General features: G+C 37.6%; 2 protein-coding genes across 3 annotated transcripts; one reads left to right on the forward strand and one right to left on the reverse strand.

Annotated features, from left to right (window-relative positions):
• Nucleotides 1-1,627: 1,627 nt before the first annotated feature.
• LOC149017863 (extra-large guanine nucleotide-binding protein 1-like) lies at nucleotides 1,628-13,009 on the forward strand. The gene is made up of 8 exons (XM_089152192.1): nucleotides 1,628-3,165; nucleotides 3,253-3,390; nucleotides 3,486-3,590; nucleotides 3,954-4,139; nucleotides 5,571-5,751; nucleotides 9,065-9,306; nucleotides 10,537-10,700; nucleotides 12,138-13,009. The coding sequence occupies exons 1-8, from the start codon at nucleotides 1,984-1,986 to the stop codon at nucleotides 12,733-12,735; spliced, it is 2,796 nt and encodes a 931-aa protein (XP_089008318.1). The 5' UTR covers nucleotides 1,628-1,983; the 3' UTR covers nucleotides 12,736-13,009.
• Nucleotides 13,010-13,614: 605 nt separating this feature from the next.
• RUS4 (root UVB sensitive protein (Protein of unknown function, DUF647)) lies at nucleotides 13,615-23,312 on the reverse strand. 2 transcript variants are annotated; one of them, XM_089152193.1, is made up of 10 exons: nucleotides 22,644-23,312; nucleotides 21,394-21,540; nucleotides 21,152-21,298; nucleotides 19,365-19,427; nucleotides 19,212-19,288; nucleotides 18,241-18,346; nucleotides 15,585-15,720; nucleotides 15,353-15,501; nucleotides 15,199-15,264; nucleotides 13,615-14,230 (listed from the first exon to the last, which is right to left on the reverse strand). In XM_089152193.1, the coding sequence occupies exons 1-10, from the start codon at nucleotides 23,124-23,126 to the stop codon at nucleotides 13,991-13,993; spliced, it is 1,614 nt and encodes a 537-aa protein (XP_089008319.1). In that variant the 5' UTR covers nucleotides 23,127-23,312; the 3' UTR covers nucleotides 13,615-13,990. The 2 variants fall into 2 exon arrangements, with proteins under 2 accessions (XP_089008319.1, XP_089008320.1); XM_089152194.1 differs by having other exon boundaries at nucleotides 13,616-14,230; nucleotides 15,618-15,720.
• Nucleotides 23,313-25,204: the final 1,892 nt, after the last annotated feature.

Below are 25,204 nucleotides of genomic sequence, written 5' to 3' on the forward strand. Positions count from 1 at the left end.
ACATAAGACGAATATGGCAAGGGAAATGGGATCCCCCTACCTAATTCCTCTAGAGGGCTGAATTGTGCCTCTGACTGAGCCATTTACAAGGATTTGATTTGAGACTGAAGTGATGCATGACATCACAGCAAAGACTAATCAACCATAATTGGTCTAGTGTTTGTGGTTGATTAGTCTTAGGAATAAGACATAACAGAGTAGAGCAAATCGTGTAAGGCAAGCTATCAGAGGAAAAGAGGTCTACAATACTTACAAACATGTTATTCAACCATGCTCTAGTACCTTTGATAGAAGGCTAGAGGAAGGCCGTCTGGACCCGACGATTTCAGAAGGGCCATTGTTGAGATTGCTGCTTTAATCTCCTTTGAGTTTGGTGGCTTCATGAGTATTTCATTATCTTTAGTTGTCACCTTGGGTTGGACAGTGGATAGTACAATCCGAAGTGATTCCTCATCCACCCCTTCGGCTGTATAGATGCCTTCATAGTTCATATCTACTCAGGACCTCTAAGAAAACTTCTCCCTCTAGCTGCGACCATCTACTTGAGCTCAACTTCATTTAAAATATCTTGTTGTAGTTTCTTCTTTGCAAAGTGGATGCTTGAAAAAACTTGGTGTTTTTATCTTCAGATTTTAACCAGAGTTCTCTTGATTTTTGAGCCCACATCGCCTCTTCCTCGAGAAGTTCAATCTCCAACAGCTCCTGTAACATCTTCTCCTTTCCCTCATCATTATTTGTAGGAGTTCTCCAAACTTCCTCCACCTCCTTTAGGAGTCTAGGAGTCTAGTAATGTTTGATTGAACGTGACCAAATGTTGACCTATACATTTAGTGAAAATTAATCTCACATTATCATTCTTCAGCAAAAGCGTGTCACTTGGATTATTAATTGCCTGGAATGGACCAACCCTGGGCAGCCTTGACCTTGCACTCCTGATGATGGAACCACATGGATTCGAAAGCTAAAGGGGCGAGGGCCAGAGCTCCTTCTACCATTGGTATCTACCACAAGAGGAAGGTGATCTGAACCTGTGACTCTGTGGATAGCCATCATAGCATCTTTGAACTGGTTTCTCTATTCAATGTTTGCCAAGACTCTATCCAGCTGAATACGAGTATTGGCTCCTCCCTTACCTCTGAATTGCTCCATATCCTTTTTGTTGTTGCTCCGATTACCTCTTTTCTCTTTCTACATGACATAGGAGTTAAAAGCCATATTCTTTAGCTGGTCCCAAACTTCTTCTCTATTGGCTTTTTAAAATGACCAGATTGCCCTCTAACCAGTTATTTTAGTTTGATCTGTCTTGAAAAAAACGTTATTACTTTTGTAAAATCTCTGCACAAAAACAAAAACTCTCAGTAAACCCGACCCCAAAAAGACGCATAAAAGAAAACCCAAAAAAGGACAACAAATCCCCAAAGCCGGAAATCCAGTAGCACTTAACTTGGAGTTGAAAACTTGAAATACGCGGGACGAATGTGGCCCACCAATGTCGCCCTTGGAATTAACGGCAGCTGTCAAAATTTGAATTCCGAAGAAGAATCAATCATCAGTGTATATAGTAATCGAGAGGGTTTTGAAAAAAGAAAAAAAAAAGACAAGAAAGACAACCCCTCGCCCAGATTCTGATAAAAGAATGCGAAAAAGAAAATGTAGGATCGAATCCGAAGTGTTAAAGCGTTAAAGCCTCGGCCTTTGCTTGTCCTGTCATTTTCCTCGCAAGAGTCTTTTTAAAGTCCTCTGCAATCCGGAATATTATGTTGGTCTTCAGTCTTCGCCATTCACTTGCGAGCAAAGACTTGACCACCTGCAACCCTTGTGTTACTTTGAATTAAGAATTTGAATTCATTTATATTTTTCTTTTCTTGGGTTTGGGTTTGGACTTCAAGATTAGAGAGGAGAGATTGGGTTCGTATCTATGGGTTTCTGGGATTTTGGGTATAGAGTTGTTTTTCTGTGAAAACTGAAGCGAGTGAGGAGGACATGAAAGGGGCTCTGAGAAGTTTGTTGCCTATTGGGGCATCCGTTTCCATCAGTGAAGATGATGTGGAGTGCTCGTTTGCCATCGAATACAATGGCCCTCCTGTATCATATGATCTTCTTCCTCGAGCTGTTCCTGTTGACATTAAACGAATTCCAACTGCTGCAGCGGTCGCCTCAGCTTTGTTGTCCGACAAAGCGACGTTACCAGTTGTCCAGCCACTGCTCACAAAAGATCATCACAAGAAGAAATTGTCCAAAGAGCTAACTAGTGGTTCTAAGGCCAGCGTGTCTCCCACTTCCGTCATTGCATTTGTACCGCGAAGTGGAGATGCCCATGACTCTCGATCGTCGTTGGAAGAGTTCACTGGCTCGGACGCTTCAGGGTTCTCAAATAGACAAGATGGTTCCTCGAATAGCAGTGAACGTTCGTGTGAATTGTCAGGACACGATCACTCCGATGAGTTACCTCGAAGCCTAGATGGATTGGGTTCTTCAGAAAACCGCAATGAGAGTTTGGACATTATAGAAGATAGTAATCCGCTGGAGTGGGGTTCAATTGAGTCCGACCTGAATCCGCCGTCTCGGTCGGAAGAAATAGTTCCTTGCACGGCGGAGGACGCCGATGATGTGCCGTCTTGCCATGTTAAAAAAACATCGGTTGTAACATTCGTCGATGTTGATTCAAGTGAAATTGTTGAGGAGGAAGTCAGTTCTAATTGTAACAAAGCAGAGGTCAAACGAGAAAAAATTAGGCCTGAGACGAAGGGGCCTAAAGGGTCCTGTTATCGCTGCAATAAAGGAAATCGATTCACAAGTAAGGAGGTTTGCATTGTTTGTGGTGCGAAGTATTGCAGCACCTGTGTGTTGAGGGCGATGGGATCAATGCCAGAGGGAAGGAAATGTGTTACTTGCATTGGGTCTCCCATCGATGAGTCGAAGAGAGGGAGATTGGGTAAATCTTCCCGAATGCTGAAGCGGCTTCTTAGCCAGTTGGAAATTCAACTGATAATGAATGCTGAGAAATTCTGTGAAGCAAATCAGCTGCGGCCGGGGCTTATTTCTGTGAATGGGAAGGAACTTAGCCAAGAGGAGCTTTTCATTTTGCAGAGCTGTCCAAACCCCCCAAAGAACCTAAAACCAGGACTTTATTGGTATGATAGAGTGTGTGGTTATTGGGGAAAGGTGAATAGTTACATCCATTGGATATTTGTCTATTTCCTTGTTATGTTGAATAGTTGCCAAACCTGATGTTGCGGATGAATTCAACAGGAAGGACAGAAGCCATGCAGGATTATTACTCCTGAACTAAATGTTGGGGGCACTATCAAGAGAGAAGCTAGCAATGGAAACACTGGGATTCTTATAAATTATCGCGAGATCACTAAAGTGGAACTTCAGATGCTTAAGGTTTTGTGTTCTGCATCAGCTTAACGTCTGCTGAGATTAGAATTGTTACTATGTCAACTGTTTATATCCATACCATTATATTATACATTGTGCAGTTAGCAGGAGTACAATGTGCGGGAACCCCACACTTTTGGGTACATGCAGATGGATCATACCAAGAAGAGGGCCAGAAGAATACGAAGGGGAAGATATGGGATAAGGTGCAGCCCGCATTTTGATGTGTATATACACACACACTCTTGCCCGCTTTTGTCTTTGTCATGCTTCCATTTGCTTGTAGATATTCATTGTTTTGATTTAGCAAGAAAGATCACTACTTAGTCATGCGCGAAGCATGCAACAATGCCTGGACTTAGCACTTCCTTGGGGCACCTTGAAATGACCATCTTGCACCGTGCAGAGGTGGATTTTTTTTTTTGGTGGTACAAGATGGTTTTGTGTCTAGGCATGGTTGCCACAAGAGGCGTATGATATGATAGTATTCTATTACCCTTTTTGTTTTAATTTAGATTGATCCATTTTTATTTGATGGTCATTGTGGGTGGGGATTTATTACTTTTCAGCCTGGGACGAAGCTTCTTTGTGCTTTCCTGTCGCTGCCAGTTCCTTCTAAAGCTTCAAATACTCATCAAGAAGGTATTAATAATCTAATGAGCGGAGTTGCCCCTGACCACCTTGGCCAAAGAGCTCCTCAGAAACTTCTCTTAGCTGGATATAAGGGGTCTGGGTCATGTACCATATTCAAGCAGGTAAGGTGTTTGTTATTTATTTATTTATGGATTATTTGATGTTAGAACTGAGAAAAGCAATAGAGGTGAGGATCATGTAGCCAAAATGAACTATAAAATGACCTTAGGACAAGTAATGAGAAAACACATACATGGCTTAAGCGTTTTATCAAGTATGACTTTAAGAGCTTATTCGAGGGCAAGGACCCATGTAGCTGAACTATTTGGGACAATGTCAAGCTAAACCATGGAAGTGATCCCTCATTCTATGCTGTCTAACATGTTAAAACCACATTTCTTTCCAACTATGTTCTGTAGGCATCTTTTATATCATGTAGTTGCATTATCTGCTGCACAAACCTCTGTTGCCTTCTAGTTGTTCAGAGATGGTTTTAGTTTGTCCTCACTATTTCTCTGTCCATCCACCTTAATTCAAGGATGGGTTGAATGAGGATCCATCATTCCAATAATGATAGATACAAGGAGCTCACGTACTTACGGAAAGAGGGCTAACAGTTCATTCGTTCAATGAGATTTAGATCTTGATGGATAGAAACAGAATTGGAAATCTAAACTGGAGATTTTTCAGTATGCTTCATTCTCAAGATACCATTCTCCCTTTCACTTAACTATTTCAATGCCTGGAGTTCAGAGATTCCTGAGACAGGAATCCCCCTGACAGCTTTAGATCAGATATTTCAGATATGATGTCTCATCAATCTCTTTCTTACTTTAAACCTAAAATGAGAGTTTTGTTATTTCTATTATTCATTTGAACCTTTAAATTTTCTGGTTTTTGCAGCATTTCAGTCCTTAAACTTTGGACCAAGATGAACTGTCTCTGCTCTCTGCTCCCTCTAGCATGCCCTATGTTATGACTTTCACAATACCCCTCCCTTGTTTCTATTTCTATTTCTCTCCTCCACTGTAAACCCTGTGCCGTCATTTTCCTGGGGAATGTGGGCAAAACTCTAAACATGAGAAGAGAAAGAACCCCAAACTTAGCATCTTTTGAGAGGTGAGGACCCCAATAAATTTTTGTGTAGAATTTCCCAAATATAATATATAAAAGGTTGGGTACCTCAGGCATGAGTTTTGAGATGTCTGGTACCGTATGTGTAAATTTCCCTTTTTCTTTGTGACTGAGTCAAATGACCATAACCTCAAGTTTCTCTACTTCGTTCTAATATTTCCTGCTAATGCTAACAGAAACCTAATTATTGAGTGCTTCTCCATTTTGGTGGCCCATCCGTCCATATTATTTATATCTAGTACATGGTTTCTAAGCTTTAGGGTAGAATTTAGTTAGACAAGTAAGCACAGATCAGTGGTGAATAAAGATGTCATGATTCTGTGATGGAAGGATTCTCCCAAATGATAACCCTTTTTTGTTTAAGGTTTAAATAGAAGATTGGAAAAGCATTGATTTGAGTAATGCAATGGTTATTTCAGGCCAAGATTTTGTACAAGTCTATCCCTTTCTCAGAGGATGAGCGTGAAAATATCAAGCTGATGATCCAGAGTAATGTATATAGATACCTGGCTATACTGCTTGAGGGGCGTGAACAGTTTGAGGAAGAAAGTTTAGCTGAAATGAGGAAAGAACAATCTTGTGATCAGTCTGGTGGCCTAGGTATAAGTTAATGCTTGTTGTTTGTTGCTATTTTTTTCTTTACTTGTATTATAGCAGATATCTTATTCATCCACTTTAGATGAGACCTCCAGTGAAGGATTTAAAATTATGCATGATAATTCTCGTTGATTTATTGGTAAAACCTAATTTCATTCTTTAATATCTTTTCAAATAAACATATTAGCATAAAGTGTAGAAAATTCATCAATCTCTCATAGTGGTAATCTGATTTTATTCATGACATTTATAAATGGTAGTAGGACAAGTAGGCCTTGGGTATCTGCTTAACTTTAATCATTTGGATGGTTGACCAGTCTATTAGGCATTATTTTTGTATCTGATAGCTACAGTTATCAATGCAGTTCAAGAGTACCTAAGCGCTTAGGCAACTAGTTGCCGGCTTTGTCATTGCCAAGGGATCGAGTATTATTTTTCACTTACCCTCTTTTCTATTATTTAGTATGTTATTTGATTGTTTTATATCATCAAAAGCCAACATTAACCCTCATTAAGTCATCAGAAACAACATTATCCAGATCAAGTCATAAAAAGACAATATTATACCACATCATTTCACAAATAATCAACATAGAACTTGAAGACAGCAAAACTGAAGAAACAGCTATTGGAAATTTAAAAGTTGAAACAATCAAAACATATATATAGCAATCTTTACCAGATTAGGATTTATAGAATTTTTATGCTTGTGAACAAGCCAACAATAGAAAGTTGAACCTACTGCAGTTCTTGAATTGGCAATTAATATATTTTCTTTTCTTTTTATCTTTCAAAAATATGTATGCTTAGCTATTTTTATTGAATTGGAACAAGGGGTAATTAAATATTTTTGAACAATATCTTACATAAATGAAATAAAAAGATATATTTTGTTTGCATAAATGATATTTAGCATAAGAAAGGCAAAACCTGGTTCAATACCACTAAGGCTACAGGCAGCAGGTATCTAGACCCCAAACGATCTGCCTGGACACCTAGGGGCTGCCTTTATAACTTTGCTTGTGGCATAATCAATTAAACAGTTGTTGTGTTTGTGTTACTTTAACAGTTATTTCTATATCTCATTTCTTGATTTTGCCAACAAAGATAGTAGAAGTGATGCAGAATTCTAGCAAGAAGAAAACATTTGTTTGTTGTTTTGAATTTGGTTTAAATTACTGTTTTTTACTAGACCTATGTTTAACTTTGGCTTAAAGAAGGCTTAATTTGAGTGCCGATGGGTTATAAGGCCATGGGCTTGGTACTTTTGAGTTCTCTACTGTGATGGGCAAAGTTTGTAAGGATCTTATACAGGATAAGATAGATAGTTTCTATCTTTTATATTAGCTATTTAGTGGCTAGTCAATAGCTTCTAGGAGTTACTATTTTTTTTGTTATTTTTTCTAAATTGTAGGTAGATTTCTTTTCTAGAAGACCTGCTAATATTTCAATATCTTATTAGTCAAGTGTGTCCTACATACAGAGAGTTACAAAATATGACTTTCATGCTACAAAGTTTATAAATAAGCAAGCATGCCCAACAATATTGAAAAGGCAAAGAAAACTTCTACTCTCTATGGAGATGCATGCTACCATAGTTATCGGCAGCAACTCTAGGTGGTGTTGCAGCCAGGTCCCCTTCATGCTTTTCTTCTCTCCCATTTATATTCAGTTTCAGCAAGCTACAAGGTGAGTATGGGCAAGGTGCACCATATCGGCGAAATATCGCCAAATCGTAGGTGGCAATACGAAAAATGCATCAACACGAAGTTTACAAAATATGGGTGAAAAATCGGCGAGAAACTGCCGATTCTTCGATTTCTCGCCCATTTTTTGGCTATTTTTCATTTAGTTTTTTTTTCTTTTCTTCTTGTCAAACAAATTCTTAGGCCATTTTTTGTCATTTATACACGAAATTCAGGCTAAAGGTAAGGTTCATTGACTGAAACACACAAGGTAATTAGGTAAAATTGATTGAATTGGAAACCAAATCATAGTTGATTTGTATAATTAGAAAACCAAATCATAGAATATGGTTGATTGAAATTATAAATTTATAATCAGAAATCAAATCGAAAGGTAGGTTGATTGAAATGCACAAGGTAACTAGGTAAGGTTGATTGAAATTCATAATTAAACTAATGATGTAATTTAATTTATTAGGTAAAGTTGATTAAAATTATAAATTTACAACTAGAAACCAAACTGATTGAAATGCATAAGGTAACTAGGTAAGGTTGATTGACCAAAACCCCTGCAAATGTGTATTTATTTCCCAAAATGGCACCTTAATAAGAAACCATATTTTATTTTACATTAGGGGGCAAAATTTGACCGAGATCCTGCCAAATTTCTTCGCCGTGATTTTTCTGAAATCTCAGGATTTCAATGGTTTCGGTAACCTCCGAACCCCGATGTTTCAGCAAAAATTCGCACATTAAGTATGAGGATGTCTAATGAGTTAGACCCAATCTATCTTCTTGTTAGTTTGATTCCACTGTCCTTGTGTCCGTCTTCTTAAGATCTACGTGTTTAGCAACTTGATATAGTTGTCTTCAAGTTTCTATCTTCGGATAACAGTTATTCAACATCAACAAATGGTTCCTATGAAAAAAAATTTGAATGGGGTGGTGTTTGTTGTTATTCTACAATGGGTGTATGACCTATCCAAGAATAAACAAATCTTGTAGACAGCCATTCAGCAAATATTTTGCCTTGAAGCTGGTCCAGGCTTTTTCTTCTTCTTTTTTTTTTTAGGTTGGGGGGGGGGGGGGGGGGGGGTGGCTTAAATTCTTGCTAATCAGCACAAAAATTTTGCTCGTATGCCAGTGCAGCTTTCTGTGTGGCCCTTTAGGAAAGGAAGGACACTGATGTTATGACTAACCTAACTTGGTACTTTGACAGAAGAAAGCTTTTGCACGAATGCTATCCCTAGGTCCTACTACAATGATCACCTTTGCAAAATATGCTAGTTATAGTGTGCTTAACACATTTACAGAAGAGTTAATAGATGACTAGTACTACTGTGGTGATCGGAATGTCGGAGAGGTGAACACCAATTTCTTTCAAATAACTTCACACTTGGTCTTGGTACCACTGGTAGCTTTCAAGACTAACTTCTAGTAAGATTTATTTGTATCAACAATTCAATGTAGTTTATGGAATGCTTTTGCTAATTTATCCTGAAGTTTCTGTTATTTGGATTATAACTTCTTTTTTTCTGGGTTTATGACATACATCTGGCATGAACCTGCAGTAGTCAAAATTTTAATTATAAATGGAATGATGTGTCTGATAGCAAAGCCTGTTACCACAGGGAATGCCAGTGGAAGTGATGATAAAACTGTCTATTCCATTGGCCCAAGGTTGATAGCTTTCTCAGACTGGCTTCTCAGAGTTATGGTCTCAGGCAATTTGGAAGTTATTTTGCCTGCTGCTACTCGAGAATATGCTCCATTAGTTGAGGAGTTGTGGAAGGATGAAGCCATCCAGGCCACCTTCAGACGGATAAGTGAACTGCAAACTCTACCTGCAATTGCTAGTTATTTCTTAGAGCGGGTAAGATCATGCTTTATTCTTCTTTTTGCATGCTATAACTGTATTTAACCTGAAAGTGTTAGGAAATCAGATGTCATCCATTTTTCTTATGATCATGGATTTTGAATTATCCGGGATTATGAAGCTTAAAAGTGTGGGTGCAAGGTGCTTATATGTTGTAGTAGGAGGACAGAACTTCTAATAGATGTCCCGAAGTGCACCAGCTAGATTGGTTTCTCATGGATCTGCATTTATTGGGATAGATGAAATGTATCTTCTTTTTAAGTTACATTGGTTGAGAAACTAAACATGGTAAGATGGCTGTGCACTGTCAGTGTTTTTTTTGGATGAATAAATAATTATATTAAAGAAACGAAAGCAAGTGAATAAGGTCTTTAAGAAGAAGACCGAAAAGCAGAACTAAGACCCCAGGAAACAACAATAAGCCTGTTCCTTGGGATATCATCAACAGGGGGTGGGGAATAGCTAACAATCTAGAAGAAACATCAAAATAGATGGCATTCGAAATCCTGTCTATAGAGTGAGATTTGGAGGTCCATCTCCGAAGATTGCACTCCCACCAAAGGTGGTGGATCAAGGCACAAAACACTAGCTTACCGATCCAATCACAGATGGAAGAACCTGAAAAGTTTCTCAAAATCCAAGACCAATCTCACCCAAACCCATTGGAACTCCTCGAGCGGGGCCAAATGGAGGTAATGGTTTTTCCCCAGTGTTGGTTGGACCTTAAGCAAGAAGGACTAAGCTGATGAGTGATGAAGGCTGACAGTATGAAATCTCAGAAGATAAAAAAGAAAACTCCTTGGTGAAATCCTTCATTGGTGTACTCAAGAAAGAACTTTTCCCTATCTTTCTGCCACTATTTTATCTGAAAGTTTTATGATGACACATTTCTAGAAATTGAACTACATCCAGTGTTCCCTGATTTCTATTTTTCTGAAATAAACTAGCATTGGTAAGTTGATCCTTCTTGCATGATTGGTTGGTTGTAACTTGTGAGTAGCCAGTCATAAAAGGGTGAATGGGTGACATGCTCCTAATTGGCTACCAGCTGAGCTACTATTGGTGTTGAATGATCTGACCAGGATTCTGAGCCTGCAGAATTTCTCTAGAATGTCAATGCTTCTCATGCATTTGTTTTTAAATCTCCACTTTTGCAATTCTGAGCATGAAAGCTTATTTTTGTAACTCTGTTATAGGTTATCAATTCTAAACTTTTCTATTCTGCAGGTTGTTGAGATCTCTAGGTCAGACTATGAACCTTCTAATATGGATGTCATATCTGCTGAGGGAATCACTTCATCAAATGGGCTTGTGTCCATGGACTTCTCATTGCCCCACCAAGCATATGATGGCAACCATGAAACTGCTGACAAGGATGATCCCTTGCTGAGGTTGGTGCCCATTTAAATGCTCTGGTTGTTATGCACAAGTACATGTTATGTTGTGATCTGATGGGAGTGGTTGACCCTGTTGACCCTAACGACCCTAAACATCTTATATGCAGTGGTAGTAGTGTTAGGCCTACTTATTATTGGGGGAATTTCCCCATCGTGAAACAGCCTAAGCTAGAGTTGTCTTTAGTTATTAGTTGCTGTTATAATTATTTTCGGATGCTAGTTTGGATGTTATAGATAAAGTTTACATGATCAGTGATGTATCACACGAAAGCCTATTTCTGGTTCAGCTTCTGCTTCTCTCTTGTTCTTCTCCTTCATTCTCTAGATGGTTAATTATTAGTTCTCTTAAGTTACAAGTGTGGCCTATCAAGACCCAAAAAATTCTGATTATATGGACATTATTCATTTGTTTTTACCAGATACCGATAAAGAATGACAAATGCTCCATTAATTGGATTTTAGTATATTCATGCAAAGCTACTTTAGGACGAGATCCTTAAATGTGACCTAGCAAGGTTTGCCCTCCCTGACTTACCGCTGGTGGTTTGTACCATTTGTGGATGAAATGCATTCAAGTGTTCTAAGACTGAAATGTGGGGATATCACTTGTTTCCTCTTGTTATGAAAATTCAATTCAGTTTGGATGCTGAAAATGGCTGTTAAACTAATTCTCCTGACCTATCAGGAATGTTGTCAAATGTTGCTCCATCAAAGTGCTTACCATTGCAGGAGGCTTTTGCCACTATGGGTTCTGGGAAGGGTCATAATGTTCCCTCACTTGATCCTGTTACACCTGATAGCCATCACAAGGGAGTAACCATAATGTTGCACTAAAGCCCACTCACAAATTTGGATGGTACCTTGATGGCTTCTTCAAGTTGATGTCCAGAGAGTTATGTACACATGAACATGAAAAGTGCTCTTGTTTTCTGTCTCTTTTGGAGCCAATCCCGATTGGATTGTAAATGGTTGCTCAACAGTCTCACATTCACAATATGAAAATGCAAATGTTAATAGGTGCCTGAATGATGTGAGTTAGACATGACTGCTACATTTTTGCACTAAGAATGGCCACAACTTAATAGAAAGTTATAGGAATAATGAATATGTTTTCATGGAACAGCATAAGTTGGAATGTTTGAATGAGATGTGCTGCATTGGACTTATCAATTCCTGAGTAAAATTAAGAGTAGTGTAATATAACTATATCCAGAGATTAAACTGATCAACCAGGGAGGTGCTTCTTTTACCTGCATTTAATCAGGGGAAGTGCAACAGAAATACCAGAGCTCGCACACGTCAGGTTGTGGATGGGTCATCCTGTCACAGCACTGCTCCAAATGAAGATGTTGACGTTTGGCATGCAGATGGTCTGGTTGCTTAGGCAATTAAAAGTATTTCTTGCTAATATTTGATTGATTCTTCTTTCAGGTACCAACTCATTAGAGTGCCTGCAAAAAGCCTTGGGGAAAACTGCAAATGGTTGGACATGTTTGAAGATGTTAAAATGGTCGTCTTTTCCGTTGCCTTAAGCGATTACGACCAGCTCTGTGTTGATGGGAATGGGTCCACAATAAATAAGATGTTGGCTAGCAGGAGACTATTTGAGAGCATTATCACTCATCCTAGTTTCGATCAGAATCATCAGATAAACTTCCTTCTGATACTCAACAAGTTCGATCTGCTTGAACAAAAGATTGATCAGGTCCCTCTTACTGTATGCGACTGGTTCAATGACTTTAATCCAGTGACCAGCCGCCATCCTTCCAACAATGACAGTTTCAACAATCTCCCTCCCCCAGCTCAGCAGGCTTTCTACCATATTGCTGTCAAGTTCAAGCGACTGTTCTTTTCTCATACTGGACGGAAGTTGTACGTCTCAGTGGTAAATGGTTTGGAATCGGATACTGTCGATCAAGTGTTCCATTATGCCAGTGAGATTCTAAAGTGGGATGAAGAAAAAAGCTTATATGGTATCTGTGAGGACTCAAATTACAGCAGCACAGAAGCAACTACCTCTACCAGTTGATGGGTTGAATGAGAATGGATTGTAAATGGTCCATCTCTTTGTTCAGATCAGTAACCAGTGCTAGTGTACATGTACATAATTCACGTAAACTGTAAAGCCAAAGAAGAGAAAAGGATTTTTTTTTTTTTTTTCCTTTCTTTTTCCCGGGAGCAACTGCAACATTGCACCCTGATCAAGTGAATGATATTAAATTATTGTAATGAAAAGAGGCAATTTTTATTACTCCACATTTGTACTTCCACCGCTCCTACCTTGTGAGACGGCTAAAATCATCTTCTTCCCCTAAGAATGTCCTTTTAATTACTATTGTTATTATTCTCTCTTCTTCGTTGAACATTGGAAACTGAACTGCACCTCAGCCCTTCCCTTCTCCAACTCCCAGGGAGTTCCACAGCTATGGCCTGTAGGGTTTGAGAGGTGATCTGCAATGAGGCAGGATAATACTTGAACCCAGCACTGGGATTTAAAGGAAACCATGCAAAGCCCACCTTACCAGGAAGTCAAGCATTTTTAATATTTTTTTTTTGGGTAGAGAAGCATTTGAAATGTTTAAAAGAGAATGGTAGGTTAAGGAAAGCAAACATTTTCAATAATAAAGGTTCACAAAAATCAAATCATAGTCAGAGGCCACAGGGTATACTGGTGGTCAATCACTGACACATGGCCCACTTTACTCATGCCGCATCAACCTTGACTTACAGTGGCTTTGAATCCAAACTGGGGTTCTCAGACTAACCACTTGGTTCTAATGGAAGAACCTACTCACTTTCCCTATAGACTGACAATCTAAATGGTTAAATGACCACTTGGTACTAATAGCACAACCAACCTAACCCTTCCTCTCGACTCACACTGTAAATTCTTGAATAACAACACGCATAACAATTCCACTCATTGATGTTTGGTCTTCTTTGATCTTTTGCATCCTAAGGTCTGCTAACGTATTTATAGATTCCTTGGCAAAGGTGGTCCAGGTAATTGAACTCCTACAGTTTGGCCTTTTACCAATCCCTGGCTCATACAATTTTGTAAGTGTGATGTCAGTGTTTGTAATAGCTCTTTGAAGCAATGGATTTCTTTTCCTATAAAAAGAAATTACATTCCCTACCGAAAAAAAAAAAAGAAATAACTTTATATTTACACACAAAAATAATATAATTTTTACATAATCTACAGAGGGTGGTCTTGTCTTAAGTTGATGCAAAAATTTATTGGGGCTAATTGAGAGGAACTGACTTGAATATCCATACCCACTTCAGCTGTCTAACAAAGTATAACGGACTTGCTCTTGTCCACTTAATAAAATATTTTGAACAGCCCACCCAGATCTCCGAATTTCTTCCTTCAAAGAACTAACATCAATTTCTGAACAACTCTTGCTATCTTCAACCACATTAAACCACTCCCTGATAATCGATTCTGAGATGGAACCATCTTCTAGAAAGTGCTCCCACCTGCTACTGCTTTGTAGAATTGCCTTCCGGATGTGGCATGCCTGCAAAACAGAAGAAACTGCAATATAAGATATCCGAAACCATTAGTTGAAGAAAAGAAGTAATGATTCCTTCATCATTCTCTCCATTCAATCGAACTCAAACTGCGATCCTTCAGTGATAGAGAATAATGGAAGTTACAAGTAATACATTATCAACAGTGTAAAAAGTCCCATTTGAAAACCATTGAGCTTCATGCTAACCATTCAAATCCACTATTAGTACCCAGTTACCACCATGAGTGAATCATTGCCATTGAATATGAAAGAGGTACTTATATCAGACCAGTAGAAACTGACCACTTCACCTCTGAGCACATGAAGAAGTAGGCAAGCCAGGGCACCCCATCTGATGATGGTACTGCTGAAATTTCTACAGCCAAAATCAAGCATGATGATCATAGCAATGGATCCCTTGAACCATGGTTAAAAGCATTGGCTGAGATGCCAGATTGCCCAAAATGGATTTGTAACAGATGCAGTGTAACTCTGATCTATCATACATGGCCTCACCAACCACTGGCAACATCAGGATTTTGTTTGCTGGAATGGTCAAACTTGTCCAAATTGATACTGTATCTAGGGAATGATCTGGGGTTTGATACTGAACATCAAACCCTTGTCTGGAAACCCTTGGGTGTTTGGTAAAGGAAAATAGGAATGTAACAATTACATTGTCACCCAAAAAGGGGAGCCAGTACTCTGATCACCTGGTTTACACCATCAGGCACTAACCATGTAACCACCAGGCAAAGCCAATGCCTGAAATTTTTATCATGTAGTTTGACAGGATTGTACACACAGATGGACAAGCTGATTAGAATCTCGGAAGAGCAGTCTGACGTCCTACCTATCAATAAAAACATCGCAATACTGCATTTTTGTACTGATAACTAATCTGACTAATGCAAGAACCAGAATCTTTACCATCAACTGGAATTGTAGTAGGATTACAATTGATTTCCTGTTACCTGCAACAAACCCGTGATAATATCTGTTACGCCAGCTCCTTCACGTAGAGAAAGAAGAACACCTCGCTGAAATACCAAAACTAAAATATTAGAGGAAATGTAGGGCCGATAAATCATGATATATTGAGAGCAAATCTTTTTCCAATTTACTAACTTGCTCATTTCTTCTCAAACCTCTGCAGGTCTCCATGCAGATGAAGTAGAAATCATCACCACTCAAAGATCGCATGGTCAGCATTGAGATCTTTGGTATTGGATCCTTGGGATTAACACATCCAATCCTGATTGGCCATTGCCTACTGCCTGATGCAAAGATCACTAATTATCTGTTAGCTCAATTTTATATGTCCTTCCAATTTTCAAGCAAAATGCGTGGAAGCACTGACATTTAGAACTGTAGAATGTGTGAAAGGCCGAACCTTTGCTCCACAGGAAATTCACGCCTTCCTCCTTACTAACCTCTGGAGGTGATGGAACAAAACCCTGTTGAATCCATGTATCCAGAATAATCTCAAGTCTATCCTGAATAAGAAATCCAGCATGAGGAACTGGAATCAGACATAAGTGTGGAAATTTCTGGCAATTTCCTTCTCAGTTTTTACAATAATGTACAGTTATAAATTTCTACTGCAAAAAGGGTCCTGCTGACTTATTAAGTTATTGAGTCTATTGACTGTCAGATGACTGTATCATAGTCCATAAACAACCATAAGAGCGGGAAAATTGTAGCAATAGAATTGAGAGTCTGAGACTATAATTCGTTTAAAATTGGATACAGGTCCTTAATGGTCCAAACGCAACCTCCATTGTCTACATGGATCTTTTACCACTGCTATACTTACCAAATTTTTAGGACCGGTATACTTAACAAGTCGCCCAAAATAGGATGAATGGAAGCCTCCAAGACAATGGGTTTTCATCAGGAAACACACATGAATCAATGTTGACATAGATAACTGGTATTCACAGTTTTATATCTACAGCATTGGAAATCGTAGTATGCTATGCCTGTTTGGTGGTTCTGGCCAAATATAAATGCAGAATTTAGGAACCAAGGGAGAAGAAAGAAGGAAAACTAGCAAGCCTGTGGTTTTAGGAATTTCAGGATTCCTAGTCTTTCTAGTAACCTGTTCTCAATGAGAACAAATCACCGGAGTAGCATGGAGTTCTATTTAAGTCAAGCTGTTTCTTTTGTATTTTTATGATTATGGCTTTTATTTTTCCTGTTCATATGCTGGATTATGATTAAACAAGTCCAGTCCTCTTTGGGTTTAGTTTTCTTACTAAAGTCGTGTCCTAGAATCATCAAGAACTTGAGTACATACACATACTAAGTCCATGTTCTGCTTTCAAGTCATTTTTGGAGTTGTTTAAAGCATTTTATTGGGCAATTAAGGCCAGCCAGTTTGGTTGCAGTTGGTAGGACACCAACTAGGAGCTAATATCCAGGACCTTGGATGAACTGGAAAGCCTGGAGGCCCTGGACAAGTAAAAAACAGAGTGTGGGGTCCACATGCTAGGGTTTGATGGCATGTTTATGACCAGTGAATGCCGGGGTCATGCAGGTTCAGCACCAATTTTTCCCTTATGAATAAGCCCAGGGCTGGGATCATACTTGTATTTGGCCTTTGATTCCATGGGTTTACTTTGTAATTGGCCACTTTGATGGGCTTAAAATATGGGTAAGACATAGGAAAATGGGATATATTTTGTTAGTCAGAGTCGTGTTTTGAGTCTATTTCCTTTATTATTCCACTTTGCTAGTAAATTTCAGTTACCTAATAGGTTAAGGATTGGATAAGGCCTTTTCTTTTTAATCTAGGAATCAATTAGAAATGAATTGATTAACTGAATTCTCAGTTTCATTTATTGCTATCAGTAAGATACAATGGCATAGCAAGGTTATGTGACCCTCTCTTATGCGATTTCTAATCCTCATGATCAAAATTCTGCAAGTTCAAGAATTAATTCAAGCATTCCAGTCAGTGTTCTTCATCAGCCGGGAGTTTTGAATCTGAAAATCTGTATTTCTTCTTTTAATCTCTTAATTTCCCAAATATTTCTGAATTTTCATTTTCCCTAAACCCTACACTTAAACCAACCTCCAGTCCAAACTAACAATTAGAATCCATTGGAAATCCATCCCAAAGCCTATACACATCATTTGCTTATCCTATCAGGAAAACACAAGAAATTGCCATCCAACATCCAAATTATCATTCTAGTATATAAGAAATACAAACTAACTACTTAAGCTTGCATGGGATTTGAACCCTTAATGTTCGGGCTTAGAGAATAGGCCAATCACACTAATAAAATAAAAAATATACTAAGCCCATGGCCCATATAACCCATTGAGCACTCCAATTAATCCAAACCTGAACTTGAAACATAGGTTCAGTTGGACCACAGGAAACTATAACAACCCAAAATCAACAGGCCCAGCACCTCTCCTTGTTGGTGTACTTCATCAGTTAGGAACTGACAAAGGGAACACAGAATTACTTCAACCAATATATAAGAAATGAACAAAAGATTGCACAAACAGAAATAAGCAAAGACAATTTATCCTATAAAGAATATAAACTGAAGTACAAAACCACAGTCAGTAATCAGCAGCAGCAGCGTATCTCTAATACCAAGTAAAACCAGAAAATTTACAGGTGAAAATTGAAAAATTGCTTCACATTTCCTATCGATTTCAATTTTTTGGGGGGTAGGAATATCGACTTCGAAATTCAGTCAAAATAAACAGCATAGACAATACAACTAGTTATTTAACTACACCGAACTGATCTCAAATCAACTGGGATCACTGGCATCCTTTAGCGATGATCTAAATAAAATGAATATACCAAATGCCAATAGATGTGTACAAATGAAACTCATCTGATGTATATAATATATTACGTTGACTAAAAAATAAGAATATAAGAAAAACCTACTTTGTTTTGTAAGCATTAGGAAAATTAAAGCTAACAAGTTGTACATCATCTTATGAACTTAAAGCAAGCAGCACATAGGAATCATGGAGAGACCAACCTTTGTTAGTGTTTGTAGATGTACGTGCTTGAGTCCTTGGTAGATCCCAAAAAGGTCAATTGCTGAGAAAATTGGGTATACAACAAAAGGTAGCCCAGCTTGCAATCTTGCACAAGAAGTTAGTTATGATCTAGAAAGTGCAGTTCTTAGCAAATCAGTAAACAAACATAAAAGAAGAATAACACGACAACATTTATTGTCAAAAAAAGCATACCTACTTGAACTATTGGTGGAGGTCTTCTTGGGTCAATTTAATGGTTAAAACTTCATAAGGCAGTTAAAAATTATAAAAAAAAATCCATCTCGCAGAGGCTGTCTCAAAAACCTAACTGCCTAAGCAACTTCACAGCTGTTCTTTGACTAAATAGTTAAAAAAAAAGAACAGGGAAGAATGTAAGACACGTCATATTTACACATTTAAAGGAAAAATCACCCACTCTAGTAAGTATTATTTGCAGCCATTATATTTACCAACTACTTCATAATTGAAAAAGATGTGTAACCAGCCCTAGCCAGCCCCCAATTAGGGCCCAACCCCTAAGTCAATTGTCTCCTCCAACCTATTCTACCTTTAACCTGGAATTTTCTGCACTTCATCTTCTTCAAGAGAAGTTGCATAATTTTCTGGATTTTCAAAAAACCCCAAAACCTTCAAACCCCAGTCCCCTCCCTTCTAAACACCTTCTAAACTACTAATTTAGCAGCAACAGTAGTTCAAATCTGCAGACGCAACAGCCCTACAACCATCTAAACCCTAGCTGCCTAGTTTACTCCCAAAATCCTAATTGTGCTGGACCTATTTCAGAAAATCCTGAAAATCTGACCCTAAATCTCAGGTTTACATTAAATGTTCCATTGCAATATGGTACTCCAATGATTTCAGAGCAGATTTACAATTTCATCATGGAAGAGATGGAAGTAAATCAAAAACCATACATCAACTTAACAAAGCCTGAGATGAAAATGAGTACCTTTGTTCATTCCTGCACAATGCATTCAAGAGTGCAGCAAGCAGTAATCCAAGATTATCAAAACAAACTGTTTGAATCTGAACCAAATCAAAGAATTTAATTACAAAGAGGTAACGATGGTTAGAGAAAAGACCTGCTTGGTTAAGAACAAACCAGCGCTTTGGCAGAAACTTCACTAAGATTATCTGCTATTGCAAAGCTTCGGTGTACTGTAGACTGTTCATGCAGCACAGAGAGTGATATTAGACCTCCAAACAAAATAGTGATACATAAACAATCGAGTAGTTATTCATTAAACGCATTCAAAGCTCCCACCTTCTCAATTGAGATGCATTGCAAAGTATGAGAAAGTAAGTTCTATATGCACCATAATGGGAAAAGATGGAGGAGAGGGTGGAAGGGCAAGAAAACTTTTACGTAAATATACCAGAGAACTGTAAGGCCATTATCATCAGGGTGGAGGGTGGATTCAAAGCTAAAAGTTAGTAGAATGGTGCTTTCTCCTTAACATGAATAGATGATAGGACATTGTTGGAAGGAGCAACACTGATCAATTGATAGAAAACAATGAGAAAATACACCTGTTGCACAGCAACAGCAATGAATCGGACACATACATCCATACATGACAGTGAAAGTAAGAAGAAGAATGGGAAGCAAACAGATATTTCAGAGGATATCCACCTTTACAGGATAAATTTTAGACATACGTCTTGATGAATTCTACTCATCCATCGGTAAAGAGACAGATATATAAGAAATAAAATTAAGAACATGTAGTATTCAATAAATTGATGGGAAAAGCACAGTGGTTACATTGACCTTTTTTTTTTATCATTATTTTCATTCTTTCTATGAACATTCAAAATGGAGGACATTGTTTTAGCAAGACATAAAATTTGATGGCAACTCTTCCCTTTCCTTCTTTCTCAACTTTCCACATTCATCCAATTTCCAATGAAACTCCATTTATGCTATTCCCGCATGAATCCAAGATTCAAAAAGGAACAATAATGACAAACCTGTAAGAGAAACAAGCCCCCTAATATTATACATAGACACTTCTCCACTTTTATGGATATTTAATATAAAGATGTCTTTATAACTTTTTATGGTAGAAATATAAAGACGTTAATATACAAAGGCATGTTAAACAAATGGTTGTGTATAGAAAAAATGTTTCAGATACATAACTCTGAACGAAATTCATCCTGTTATTTCTCTGCAGATGAGAGATTTTATAATCTGTCTCATTTTGAACACACATTTATCAAATTATCTATCTATTAACAAAAGAGTGTTGGATTAAAATATATCTCTACAAAAATGAAACTGGTCAAGTTCCTTAGAGACCAATCATATATGGATTTCATTAGAGCTCATGTAATATATCCATATAAATTATTGTGACACAACAACTAACAAAAGTCCATTGAATCCTCAGGAGGCAACATTAAAGACAATGGAATATTGGAATAATAGTCACGGCAAAAATAAAATACACCACTCATAGGAAAATTTTAAAATGATTCAGAATTTCAGATAGTATATATTTCTTTTTATCTTTTGGTTAAAAGAATATTTCTTTGATCTGGAATGAAAGACTCGTATTATATAACCTGTGTCATGTATAATTTTACCAAATAACCTTGGGCCTGCATGATCTACACATAAGCTACCTTAGAGAGTAGGAGCCCTCATGAAGAGAAGTTCTAACTTACAAGTCTTTTTCTTCCATTGATTCTATCATATTATTATCCAGAAATTCTCAAGCTCTATCAAATGATTAACAACCTAAACCATCACTAGATAAACTCATTCCTCTGATTACAAGAAATGGTGCAATGACATAGAGAAAAAAAGAAACCAATCCTAAGCATTACATTAAAATTTATGACAGCATCTTAGTCACCCTTAAAACTTAAAAGAAGAGCTCTTACACCAGTTGCTAGGTAGCAAGCCAGACTAATTTGTTTAGCTATGTTGGCCAAAGTAGCAAGAAGCAGAAAGTACCGCGGGAACACTGGAGTTAGCAATTCAATGCCAACACTTATGCTGAACAAAATGGATGTTGATAACCTAACCCTCTTCACAAGAGACAATGAACTGTATCAGAAACTAAAAAGATCATTCTATTCACATTGCAAAGGAAATAATTTTTAGTTAAGAAAAAATGATATACCTTCAAATTAGTATCAAATGTAGATGCCATGCTGGCTGTGTATATGCATCGACTAAGTCGTCCAAGTCCATCCTTCAACAGCCAGTTCAACGCAGCAGCAGATGGAAGGGAACGAGCATAACCAATACCAATGGCTCGAAACATTGCCTAATATCACCACCCCACTATGTTAAAGAACTCCCAAGGATGCTGTCAAATTAAAGTCTAATCCAGAAGGCCAAAATGATACTAAATTTGAAATAAATTCACCAATGAGATTGCAAGATGCTACAACAAAATCAAATCACATTTGTGTGACAGGTCCCCCCAACTGTTTCTGGTTAATTTCCTCAAGTGTTAGGATTCTTGCTTGCTTGCATAAGTTTTTTTGGCTATTTGGTAATGACTGCAAATGGCTTTATACCTAGGAATAAATAAATAAAATGCCGAGTTGGAAAGCAATAACATAATTGAAAACTAAAGGTGAAAATGCTTATGGTTCTAGCAGTTCAGATAAACAGTTTTCTTCTTCATGCTGTCAAAGTTTTATCTCTGGCTATCCAAGTATACATAGGTTTGAGGAATCAGAACCAGGTTGAGAAAATTGATTGGCCCAAACTAGAACCCACTGAGCCCGATCTTGACTCCAGCTAATTCTTTCAACCTCTTCTGAATTGCTCAGTAGTCATGCTTGATCTTCAATTTTTGCCATCTTTTCTCACTTTAAGTTAATGAAATAGCCAAGAATAATAATAATAATAAAATTACCTATTGTTGCAAGGTAAAACTCTCAAATATCACAGATTTTGGACAATTGCTACTTCTTTTAACCTCAAAATTCTAGAGTTCTGACTGATTCGAATTTAATCGATTAAGGCATAATCCATGTGGGAGTTTGAATTCTTGAACCAAGGCAGCAGGATAGTAGGGGTGTATTCGATGGATAAACCCCTGTGTAGCAAACCAACTAGCAAGTTCAAATTGAATCATATTCAAAACACACCGTACAGTATAGATATAAGGACATAGACTTCCATATATACCATCCAGTAAGCTCTATCCCTCCTGTAGCATTACATTCCATTTGACGGAAATTTTCTCTGGAAAGGTTAAAGTAATCCATCCTGTATTCTTCTAACAAACGTTTGCTATTATATTGTGTAATATGCCAACATCAATCAAATTCCAGAAAATTAATTAATAACACGTAAAAACAACCCGCCATTCTCTGCCGGCCAAAACCTGAAAAAGACTAAGTACGAATCTTTTACCTGAGTAGCCAGAACCTGGAGAGCAGAACTGAAGATTCTATGCAATAACTTCCACTTCACATAATGCAGGTAATTCTCATGAACTTGTCGAGGAATAAGAAAATCTCGAACTCCTGAACTACAAGAGTGAACAAATTTTCGTAACCAGTGGATGCCATCCGAACTATCAGTAGCAAAGGATACCAGACGTAAATGGGTTCCATCCCAGGAATACCGAGAACTCCGACCATCCTTGCGGATTACGACGGGAAGACGTTCGGCCGCAGGTCCTTCTCCTCTATGAAAATCATATTCAAACGACGTCTTCAAGGAACTTGAAGGAATTAATATTTTTCGATTGAGTTCCTGTTGCTTGATTGTAGGGTTATCGATTATCCAGCGAGGTTTAAACGTTTTCCTATAAAGTTTTAATCGACATGTATCAGGAGTGATGCAGAATGACGATTGCATGGAAGGATGATTCAAGAATCCAGAAACCTCCATGGAAGGATGACTCAAGAACCCTTCAACCTAAAACGTTTGCACATAATGTCTCCTCCACAGAGAAAGAAACCCTCAAACCCAGCTTGCGATGTCACAGAAAACAGAAAGTTTCCGCCAAAATGCTCTTAACCTTCCCTTCTACCCAAAAAGGAAAGATGTTAACCCATAAATCTTTTAAAAAAAATGCTCTCGCGACAGCTGAGGATTTTGGGTTTTAAGAATTATATATATAATATTTCCGTTTAAAAGAAAAGCCGGACCATTATCTTGTCCATTTCTGACAATAAAAGTGACCATTTATTTTCTTGGAGATATGTGATATATATTCCAATATCATATCTAAAGGTTGATATCCATTTACAAATCACCATTTAAAGAGTTGATGTAACTTATAAATAGATTTCAACCATTTAATGTGATGTTTGGAACACATATATGATGAAATGAATGATTAATGAAATGGACTGGATAAAATTCCGTTCTACGATACCCTAAATAAGTTTAAAGTTTTGGCCCCACAAGTAATATAATCCACATAAATATGATAATCTATACTAACAAAGCTAAAAAATACTAAATTAAATTAGTTGTTAAGTCTTCAAATTTCATCTACCAATTAACAACATGTCCAATCCAAAGAGTGACTACTACTAGTGATGGCATCAATCACACTCTTGTAGTCCAAATGTAGATTAGCTCAGTGATTTGCAAATCTTTAGCAAGCAAAAAGCCATCTCGAACCACTTCCAACTCCACCATTGCAACCAAGAGGCCCAAACTGTGACATGATTTTGCTACTAAAAAACTCCCATGGAAATCCCAAATAATACAGCTTTGTCCTCCTTTTCTACTATGCTTATCCCAAGTTCCATCTACATAGATATGAAAATGAAAGTTAGTATTAGGCAAAGTTTAAAGTATCGGTATCGAATATTGTATCGGTCATATGATTTTTAGAGACGTATCTTCTTGTATTAAATATTGTATCACTCGCTAATGTATTTTAGTGTAATTTAATGGAGAGACGTATCAAGATGTATCTTATCGGTTAGGTCAAATATGGATACATATCGGCTAGTATCGTATGGTATCATGGGATACTTTAAAGCTTTGTATTAGGAGAGTTAAGGGAAGGGGGATTGTATCAAGTATCTCTCCAAGAGGGTTTGAAGTATATAAAGTCATTGTAAGGGTAATTTGGTCTTTTACTTGTAATTAATTGGTTGAGCTAGTTCTTTGAACCGTCTTGGTTCACTTGTTTGTATAAGGCTTTAGTTGATTGGTTTATTTCATATGTTGCAAAACGAATTGGGGTTTTCAATCGTGTTTGAGCTCTGCGATGGTGTTCTGTGGTTTCTCTCTATTCTTTGTCGTTTGATCTGGTTCTTGGACGATCTTAAAGGCGCTCTAAGCAAGAAGTGTTCAGTGAAGGGAGAAGAAGACTCGATGGGAGTTTGGTGATGATCCATGCCTATCTTGATTATATCTTGTACAAATTTCGTTTCTCTTGATTTTTAAGTTTATTCAAATCCAATAGTGAAGATTGGACTCATACCTGAGTCCCGGAGAAGTAGGTTCATTCGAATCGAACTCCGTCTTCAATTCTTGTCTCTTCTTGCTTTCAATTTTGGTAAAACTCAATCAACCGAACATGTTAGGGTTAACAGTCATATCATTATAAAGAGCACAAATTGCTATTAGGGGAGCCTTCAAAAGAAGGTCGCTTCTCCTCAAACAGAAAGTCATTATGAGCTCTCCAAACAATCAAACAAAGAGTACTTAATGTCATGTCAATGGATGACAAATCATCTGTGTTTTTGTATTTGGCATGTAATAAAGCTTTATAGTGATGAAAAGATGACCATGTAAATTATGAATAGTTAAGTCTAAGTGGGGAAGCCTGCCAACAATATTGTGCAAAATCATAGAAAACATAGCATGCAATGTAAATTCAATAACTTGACCACACAAAATACATAAATGAGAGAGACAGTTTTGTCTATGAAATAAAATTTCACTAGTGGGAATGGCCTCAATATAAGCTCTCCATATAATGTGTTTGATTTTGGGGAGATTGT

The sequence above is a fragment of the Hakea prostrata genome, chromosome 4 (genome assembly GCF_041222555.1).
Source record: "Hakea prostrata isolate BN-2017 chromosome 4, UWA_Hpros_2, whole genome shotgun sequence".
NCBI lineage: Eukaryota > Viridiplantae > Streptophyta > Magnoliopsida > Proteales > Proteaceae > Hakea > Hakea prostrata.